This window comes from Rosa chinensis, chromosome 5, assembly GCF_002994745.2.
Source record: "Rosa chinensis cultivar Old Blush chromosome 5, RchiOBHm-V2, whole genome shotgun sequence".
NCBI classification, from domain to species: Eukaryota; Viridiplantae; Streptophyta; class Magnoliopsida; order Rosales; family Rosaceae; genus Rosa; species Rosa chinensis.
Genome location: NC_037092.1, coordinates 70,802,662 through 70,812,799, shown reverse-complemented (window position 1 = coordinate 70,812,799; position 10,138 = coordinate 70,802,662). Strand labels below are relative to the sequence as shown.

Here is a 10,138-nt window from a genome sequence, read left to right as displayed (position 1 = left end):
GAGTTCTGTGCGCCGCTGACGTCATTTGACTGGAACGAGATCGAGCCTTGGCGAATCGGAACCTCCAGCATCGACACCACCTGTACGATTTGGGACATCGAGAAGGGAGTCGTCGAGACGCAGCTGATCGCTCACGATAAGGAGGTTTACGACATTGCGTGGGGCGAAGCTAGGGTTTTCGCCTCCGTCTCCGCCGACGGGTCGGTGAGGATTTTTGATCTCCGACTCAAATCTTCTCCGACTCGTACCCATCGACTCTGACTCCGACTCAGATCTTCTCCTCTGCTCCCATTGCCTTCTCCACTGCTCCTATTGTAAGTATTTCTTTCACATGGCTTGTCGAAAACTGATTCCACTCCATGGTTGAGCTATTGACAATGGGTTTTGTTTTTTTGGCAATCAAATTGACTTTGGGGTTTGAATTGAGGGGTTTCATGAAGCAATTTGGTACTTGAGTTAATTTTAGGGTTATGAATGTTTGGGTTTTGATTTTCCTTATTTCTAATTTTTATTGATCAGGTTGCTGCTTTTCATATATCTAGTTCAAGGATTGGCTGGAGAAGACGAAGAAGGATTGACAAATAAACGATTGGCTTTTCGTATTTATGGATCTGGTAAGAAGTTGCCAGTAGTTCGATTTTTTTTTTCCCATATAACTTGACTTTCTATGTTTGTGTTCTTTTGTATTATCACTTCTATATATTGTGGATTTTAGGAAATTTAGAAGTTGATTTTGCGATTAATTTGTATTCTGAATTATTTGCTTTACTCTTAAAAGATTTTCAATGAGATGCATCATTAACCAAATTTAACATATGGAGAGCTTTATTTTTTGTGGCTATTTGAGTTCTGTTTCTGTCTTTATCATCAAATGCCTCTTTTTCTTTATTTGAGTTCTGTTACGTTTTGGATATGTCCAGGGACTTCGTCCCAATTTCTGTGTTTTCAGAGTCGTGAGAAGGTAAGCATATATGCCTGCTTGCTTCTATGATAGTTGGTTAGTGCGCACTTGTTTAGTATGATAATGTTCTTTTATCATTGTTGGTTAGATTACTTTGCATTGGCACAACACTGCTGAGGTTTATTGTTATGTTAAATATAAGCTCATTCATTTCTGAACTGAACATCGCATTGGTTGGACTCTTGAGAATGTTTTGTTGCTGTGCAGTGAACCATATATATTGATGAAGATCAATACTACATAATATAACAAGTACTATCTTTCCTTTGGATATTTGTTTTTTATAAAACTGACCCTTTGTGATAGAAGTTGTACAGCATAATATGGGTTTTATCTTTAGCTTGATATGGTGCCTTGATGTGGGTTGAGAGTTTAGTTCTGGGTTGGTAATGTTTCTTGTGTTGTGTGAAGATGGTGATGTGCAGGTGAGGAAGAAGCTTTATGTGCCGCAAGTAGAGGACAAGAATAGTCACATGAGAATGCTCAACATCTCGTGTTGATGATCTGGTTGCGAATTCGATGGATATTTTAAAAGCGGCTGCGGTGGATGCCAATGGAAATGAATGCGAAGACGGTAGTGTTTCACTTACTTCTTACAAGCCTTATCAGTGATTTATACATTGCAGATTTAGACCACAACCACTAGTTAGACTTACTGCCCTCATTATTTGACATTAAAATTTGAATTTATTAGAAATGGAAGATTACAAAATTTAGGATTGGATCAATTATGTTAATGCTGATTAAGCCTCAAAGTTTATAATCATGTTTAGTGTCTTTTATTTCTCTTTATGTGTGTAGGACTATCTAAAGACTCTGATTGTTTAAAACCATGTTAGGATGTGAACATTTGACCGGTGTTTCTAGTTCTTAAAAGGCCCTCTATCAATTTACCCAGGTTTAGACATCAGAGTGTTATCAAACTGGGTAATTTCTTAGTTAGAAGATGTGGACATCCTTTAGTTTTTCATTTTCTTGAAAAATCATGATATATTTTTCGTTCTTCACTCAGATGTAGTCTAGTCTGGCATTTCTTTTCCAGAAAGTCTTAGTCCTAACATCTTGTTTGTATGTTTTTAATGTCTTATTTTTTCTTATTGGGCACTACGGTGTAAATAAACTCTTTCCAAAAAGAATGCCAGATTGGCTTCATAGATTTAAATATATATAACAATTGTAGATATGACTGGGTTAAACTGATCAAGGATCTCTCTTTGTGCAGTTTTACAGGCAAGGTGATGAAGTTGATTTGTTCCTCTAACCAGGTAAAAGTTCTCTTCCTATTTTCTTAATTAATTTCAGTATTTCTTATATGTGTCAAAACCAAACAATAGTTGACTGAATTTGCTTATCCTTCTTGCTTATAGGAGTAGCATTTGACAGATCTGAATTTGCTTATCCTCCTTGGCTTAGATGAAGATTTTATTTTGTCTTTCAAGTTTGTGAGCTGAGTTATTGTTTGGAGATCTCATTGTGTATTTCCCCCTTATACATAAGGCTGCTAGAGCTGTGACTAATTTCCCTGCCCTATATAAGATTTTAAATTTAAGTATCATATTTCCTTAACCAAAAAAATTATTATCCTATTCAGATTTATGAATTAGTGATCTTAACCCATGGTCTTCTATAGTTATTATGATACCTTTTTTCCCACTGTTTTTTGTGTGCGAGTTCATATAATGTCTGATTACTGTTTATCTGATTCATTTTACATATACAGCAAATCATGCTCAAGTGAGGGAGGCAGATCAAGCAGAAACACAAGCAATGCAACTTGCAGAGTGAGTTGATGGCTGCGAAGTCTACTGGAGCTCAGCAATGAGGAGTTAGAGATAGTCAAAGCTGGTGCAGCTCAGCAAAATGAAGAATTAGAGGCAGTGAAGGCTAAAGCCGCTGCACAAAATGAAGAGTTGGAGGCACTAAAGGCAAGACAAAATCATACCGACATACTTTTACTTAAATTGATGGTGCCGTTATCCTCCCAAAACTAATGGTATGCATACATGATTCATTTGTGCTGTTGCAATTATATTATATCAAGGAAATATAATTAGTGTATATAGTGAATACTAGGCCTTTCTTAGGTGCAGCTCTTACCTACATTAGGATGAAGATTATAACTTGTATATGTTTTGTTATATTGCAGATTGGTCTAAGCTTAAAAAAAGTACATCTTGCAAACTATCATTGAAGGCCGCCTTATTGAACTTCTAGAAAGACTTGTATGTATTTCCATTTATTTTGAAATTGCTGTTAAGGATGGATTGACATTTGTATATTTTGGATTTGCAAATTTAATTAGTATTTCAGGATAGAGATACATGTCTTATATTGTATTGGAATTGAGTAGTTTAATATTGATAACTGGTATTTGAGTACATTTCATTTTGTGGTGTTGGAGTATTGAAGGCTACTTTGATTTGTATTGATGCAGTAAATGATTAGGTTTGTTTTAACAACCAGGAAAAATTGCCAAAATTTAGTTACCAAAGTACCAATGATCTAGCAATATGGTCACTAAAAGCATGTCAGTCAATGGTTTTTAATGACCAAATTTTGCAATTCAGTGACCATTGGTAACACCTTTAGTGATGAATTTGTAGGTCACTAATGCCATTATTATTTGTGACCATAAGACCATGGTCACTAAAGACATTTTGAATTAGTGACCAACTTACATTTGTTGGTCACTAAATAGAATCAGTGAGGGACCTATAGTGACCACCTAGTGACCACCTAAATTTGGTCACTAACCATATTTAGTGACCAGATTTGTTAGTTTCAGTGACCAATGTGGTGGTCATTAATACCCAGATTTGTTGTAGTGTTGCTAACTGAACACGGAATTCTAGAAATACAGAGACAAAATGGAATGATTTACATATTGCAGTAATAAAAGAGGATAGATATATATAGAACGTTAGTAAAGAATGTAATGATATCTCACGGGCATTATGCATTAACATTTCGTGAAAGAGAACATAGAAAGTATTGAATTGGATCATGGTCTTAGACTTCTACTTCTAGTCTTCTACTCATTACTCTTGGAAAATTAATTTACAGGACACTAAAAATTGCAACAATATTTACTATTTGTAGGAATGAATGTGAGCAGTTAGAAGGAATGAGGACAACAAATGAAATGGAATATGGAAGAGAAATTTCAAACCAACCAAAGCAACATCTTGATCAGCCTTGTCTTCACAACATCAACAAGGCATCCTAACGGAGACAGAGATAGCCCTGGCCAATGCGCCACAAATCTTGTGGTGGATGGGCTCCTCAAGTACTGAAAGGAAAAATAGAGGAAGACCATTGTCGCCAAAGAGACCACTAGCAGCCTAGCTGTACAAGAATCAGAACCAGAAAGAGGTAGTTCCTGTAGCATAAGATGAATACAACTCGTTACGGTATATGTATTTTCCACATATCTCATAACTTATAAATACTCTCTGCTATAGAGTATAAACTAATAATCCTTGACAAAAGATAAAAAATAAAGTAAAAACTAATCACAACTTGAATTAATGTCATCACATTGTTATTGTTACTATGTTGGTTGTAGCATGATCAACCTTGAATATGGGAGTGATGAATCTAAACTATTGGATTATAAGATTCCAAGAAGTTTATTCGTGTATGCAATTTTGTATATAACTTTTCTCTTACAGGACAACGATGTTTTGGGTAGATTGTCCATAAATTAAGGATACTTAAACCAATGTAGGAACCCATGCGACATTGATATACCTAGCAAAGTAGTAATCCAGCAATGCAGTAACAGCAATGCTTGTGGTTTAAAATTTTTCCTTAGAAAGAAAAGGGCTTACATGCATACCAATCAAAGATATACTTTCTGAAACAAAACAAAAGTTACAAGAGTCTACATGAGAATAAGTCTGTCAATGAGGAAAAACATGTTTAACATAAACAATTTATTGAGGCTACAAATTATGACTACAACAATTACTCAACATGGTATTGTTAGCACAATTTACACAACTACGATTTTTTTTTTTTTTTGAGAAATGCATAAGTTCAATTATTTGGATATTTGAGCCACATATAAAGGCAATCTCAAACTTAGGGCTTTACTGGTTGATGAACCTTTTATATACGGATACACAAATATAAATTAGGGGGACTGGGTTGATCAGTTAATGGAACCTACATCAGACATAAACCATTTATACAAATCACAAAAACATACCTCCCATAGATCGATTAGTATTCATGCCTTGAGTCTTTTGAAAAATGATTCTTTGTTAGGGCTACCACTTGCAATTGCACATCTTGGACCTTCCCCTTCCTCTGCTTCGTCCTTGTCACAATATTCACAAGATGTTGGTTGTTCCATTGAGGAGGTTTTTCAAATCTTGCTCGTACAACAATCGAGCCCCACAGCTCTTCACACAATACGAGCATGGAATAGGATTATTAATCCCGTGATAAAGCCTGAATGAGAACCTAATAGAGCAGCTTGTGGTATCCTGGATTTGACAACGACCGATAAAAAACACCCAAAGATGATCTCCCATCGTATGTTTTGATAAATGCTGATCGATAACAATCTGATGGTTTGGTAAAGCGTGATCGGTAACAATCCGAGTCGAAAAACATCGAATTGCCAATCTAGGAGCCTCGAGAGCGATAGGATCTTTCTTACCGGAAAAAGCAACACAAAACACAATGCCCATCAACTCTGATGTACATGATTCCCGATCCGGAGGCAGTTCCACAGTCAATGAATCTCCTTCGCTTTGAGTATCGAACCAGTCTGAAATTTTACTTCCAGGACTTACAATATCGAATGACTTACGGTAGTGGTATTCGAATGAGTGAAGAAAATCGGGAGAGATCCCCTATACCAAAGAAATAATTATCCATGTTCAATATGAGAGAGAGAGAGAGAGAGAGAGAGAGAGAGAGAGAGAGAGAGAGAGAGAGAGAATACCTGAGCGGCCAATCTCCTTAGCATTGAAAATATTCCATTATTCAAGCCTTCATTGTCAATCAATCTAAAGCAATTGGCAGCACGTAAATTAAAGTGCATCAATTTGGGGAATCTGCCCTGCTGTGATGGTTCTGACAACATTTTTAAGGAATCACAATCGTCTGCATATACGTCTAAGTAATCATTCAATGGGAGATCCGGTAATTGTTCAAGCCTTTTGCACCTCCCCAAATCAATGTGCCAAAGCTTCGAAAGGCATTTAATGCTTGCAGGAAGACTATCAAAATTATTTCCAGCGAGTGTCAAGTAAGATAGAGATGGAAAGCAGTAGCCAATATCGTCGGGGATAACACACAGATTACAATCATTTAGACATAACGCGGACAAAGACGGAAAAGCCCTTGGAGTTGGCGACAAGCACAAATGCTCTGGACTCTTTCTTTTACATAAGCCCGTAGGGCCCATACGCTTCCTTTTCATAGATGATAAACGTCGCAAGGCTGGCGGTTTTTCAGACACTGTCTCCCACATATTTTCTACAGATTTCTTAAGCTTTGGGCATCCACGCATATTGAGTATTTCAAGAGACTTCAGTTTTAAAATTGCCGTACCCGGGAGACTCTGGAGACTTTTGCTATCACGTATGCACAGACCAGTTAGGCCAACCAGATGTTCAATTGATGAAGGTAGTTCCTCAGTAGCGGTCCCACGTGCGAGAATGAATGACAAATTTTTCATCCCTTCTCCAAATTCTGGAATCTTTACTTTTGAGCATTCCCAAAGGTTGAGATGCTCGAGAGAATCCATTTCAATCTTACGTGGGAAACTCTTAACATTTTTACATCGATCAAGTCTCAACCGTTTAAGCTTCTTGTGGACTGCAATGGATTGATGGACCTTAACTAAACCGTCACAATTTAAAAGATACAACTCCTCAAGATTTGGAATACCTGTGAAATCTGGGGTCTCCTTCAAGTTTTTGGACTCCCCAAGATCCATACGTTTCAAGTTAGGCAAGTCCTGTGCAATGCATAGAACAAATAATTACCTTTGGAAAACCTAAAATTATATTTTGAAGAAGAAAACATTATCAACATTGTTACCTGTCTTCCATCCCAAAGCCGGACAAGATTGCTTCTTTGCATCTCCAGTACAGCAAGCATACTTGGCTGGAAACTAGCTGGAAGAGATTTGGAAGGATACCAATTCCATATGAGAATTCTCAAGTAATCTGGGAGGAATTTGGGGACTGAACTAATTATTAAATTATCAAATTCAAGAAACTCTAGTTTGGTCATCCTAGAGAAACATTCAAAATTCCAGCTTGAATCTGCCTCTTCTAAACAAGGTAAACATAACCGTATGCCTTTGATTGCATCTGTTCCCTGATATTAATTCAGAACAAAGGAAAAGTTAATTCCACACAGGTCTAATATATATCATGCTAAAACAAAATGTATTTTTTATTTTTAAATTTAAACTTGGATAAGTTATATACTTACCGTATTTTCCGTGAATACAAGAAAGATGTCCTTACGATGACACAAACGGCTGCGAAGACCAGGCTCCTCGCGAGAGTCTTGACGAACAATTTCCCATGCCATTTCTTCTATCAAACCATGCATCCCAACATTGTCGTTCTGATCAATAGTTAAGAGAGATTTCTCGATAAGAACATTTATCTCAATAAGACAATTATAGCCATAACAATATTCTAGCAGTTGATTAACTCGCCCCTTCTTCACCCCCTTGTAGAAGAATGCAATGTCCAAGAACATCTTCCGTTGCAGATCATTCAGGGCATCATAACTTAATTTGAGCGAATCGAAAATTGTCGGATTAGGAATTCTCCTTAGTGACTCCGATGTACTATTCCACTCCTCTAGCTTTCTCTGATACAAAGAACTTCCCAGAGTTTTAAGAGCTAATGGAAGCCCTTTGGAATAATATACAAAACTCTTGGAAAGCTCTAAAAACCCTTCCTCTGGCTGATCTTTTTTGAAGGCTTTGTGACTAAAGAGCTCAAGAGCATCACTGACATTTAGCCCCACTAGCTCAACTGATAGTTTTATATCATTCTCGACGAGCACACGTTTATCTCTAGTTGTAACAATGATTCTGCTTCCATCACCAAACCAAGATTTATCTAGAGCAACTTTTTCTAGGAGGTCACAGCTATCAACATCATCAACAACAACAAGAACCTTTTTATTAGACAGGAATTTTCCAATAAATTTGGTTACTTCGTTCTCATTCCAAACTAGTGAAACATGTGGGGAAAGAACCTGTTTTCGAAGATCGATTAGTGGACGCTTCCTGACATCAACAAGAAACTCAGCCACTTCAAAATGATGGGAAATTCTCTCGAACACTAGCCTAGCAAGGGTAGTCTTACCCACTCCACCCATACCCCATATTCCTATAAATCGAACATCCTTCTCCTCAGGAGCTAAAAGCAAACCCATTTGCCTGAGTATAAATTCAATTCCGACAAACTTTTCTTTGGAATCTGACAATGTGATCGTAGGAAGCACTTTCTCCCACACACGTTTCACAATGACTTCTATAAGCTCACTTTCACATCTAACAGAAAAATAGACAATCATCAAGCTAATAATATATATGTATATAGTAGAACATTGCTATGACAGGTCAAAATTTAAAAGACAACAAACAAGGGGTGAAGTTGTAGTGCTTACTTATAATTCTTTGCATCCCATCCAGAGAGATTGGCCACTTTTCTTAAAGCCTCTCTCCACTTCTCCACCTTCTCTGGGTCGTTACTGAACTTTACTTCATGCTTAGCAAAGGCTTCAGCAAAGCTGCTCCTTTGATGTCGAACGTCGGATGGATCCACATTAAAGAAAACCGGCAGAATTCTCTTATCTCCGGTTTCCATGGACTCGATAATTTTGGAAAGTTCATCCAGGCACCAAGTGGAAGAAGCATAGTTGGGTGAGAGAACAACGATGGCGAGATGTGATTGTTCGATTGCCCTCAAGAGCTCTGGAGATATACTAGCTCCGATTTCAAGCTCTCGGTCGTCCTTGAAAGTCTTGAATACTTGCCGGTACTGCAGTTCGCGGTATAAATGGGAGACGAAACCCGTGCGGGTGTCTTCACCCCTGAAACTCAAGAAAACATCGAAATTCCACTGGGGAGGTGGTTCAGCCCAAGCACGAGATGAGGAGGCCCTGTGGGTGCTCAAAGCCATTGGAAACCACCAAGATCGAAAAGAAAGGTCTAGGGAAAACCACTGTGAACTGTGAAAACTGGAAGAGGAAATGAAAGCTAGTTGCAGAGGAGACCACTCTGAAAAATGAAGAGTGAAATGAAAGGGGCACAAAGTGTAGAAAAGTTAATCATGGAAGGGAGAGAGAACTCGGACCAAAACCGCGCCGCGTAGTGATATAATTAGACGCGTTTTCTTTACTTCTCCTTCTTTTTTCTAGGAAGGTGATGTGGACCTTGGCGTATACTTCCTCTTGACTCTCATTTGATCATAGTTCATTTATCTGTGAACTTGTGGATTTGTAAATTGTAAGTTTGTAACTAATAAATTTGTCTGTCAAATTGATCGTAGTGGCTTGTAAATCTTTTGAAAGTAGGGATTTTAATGAATCTTTATTGTGGCTTGGAGTTCACATTCTTTTGCTGCATGCTGTGGGAAGTTCCTTCCTCTTTGTTTCAAATTTGATACGTTTTAATTTTAAAATCGGTATTCAAGCTGTAATGTTTTTAAACTAGCCAAATCAGGCTAAAAGAAAATATATAAAAGCTAGCCACCCTATTTTTGAACTTTTGAGCTGTGCTCTTTACAATTTTAAAATTAGGGATATCGAGTATTGTAAAATGTATTATAACCCAATAAAATACCGCAACATTAAATAACACTATTTTGATAATCCTACTTTCTAATCCCATGCAGCACCAAAAAAATAAGGTGTAGATTAAAACCCCTTAGAGGAATTTAGGACAATCTCAAAAAATAACGTGATGTATACTAGTTCCACGACACGTTAGTGACTTCTCAAAATGAAGACTAACATTGAAAACATGCCAAACCCGGTCCTATATTTACGTTTTCTAAGTAGTTGGTGTGGAGTTATGTCCTTTTTCTTCTTTTGGTTTTTAACTGGCCAGGGTGTGGACTCAAGTGATATATGGTAACAAGAAAGTGTGCAGGGATTTCGTCTCATTCAGTTGGCAATTCAAGGTGTGGA

At 37.4% G+C, this 10,138-nt stretch overlaps 1 protein-coding gene and 1 long non-coding RNA gene across 4 annotated transcripts; one reads left to right on the top strand and one right to left on the bottom strand.

Annotated features, from left to right (window-relative positions):
- Window positions 1-262: 262 nt before the first annotated feature.
- LOC112166191 lies at window positions 263-4,579 on the top strand. Of its 2 annotated transcripts, XR_002923152.2 has the most exons (7): window positions 263-314; window positions 520-614; window positions 1,373-1,535; window positions 2,184-2,226; window positions 2,682-2,954; window positions 3,108-3,183; window positions 4,061-4,579. It is a non-coding gene; the product is annotated as an uncharacterized LOC112166191 (long non-coding RNA). The 2 variants fall into 2 exon arrangements; XR_002923151.2 differs by lacking the exon at window positions 4,061-4,579 and having other exon boundaries at window positions 3,108-3,344.
- LOC112166190 (TMV resistance protein N) lies at window positions 3,886-9,304 on the bottom strand. Of its 2 annotated transcripts, XM_040506098.1 has the most exons (7): window positions 8,615-9,304; window positions 7,418-8,498; window positions 7,019-7,300; window positions 6,866-6,935; window positions 5,916-6,793; window positions 5,172-5,823; window positions 3,886-4,340 (listed from the first exon to the last, which is right to left on the bottom strand). In XM_040506098.1, exons 1-6 carry the CDS (start codon window positions 9,127-9,129, stop codon window positions 5,296-5,298), a joined length of 3,354 nt encoding a protein of 1,117 aa, XP_040362032.1. In that variant the 5' UTR covers window positions 9,130-9,304; the 3' UTR covers window positions 3,886-4,340; window positions 5,172-5,295. The 2 variants fall into 2 exon arrangements, with proteins under 2 accessions (XP_040362032.1, XP_024158730.1); XM_024302962.2 differs by having other exon boundaries at window positions 5,916-6,935.
- Window positions 9,305-10,138: the final 834 nt, after the last annotated feature.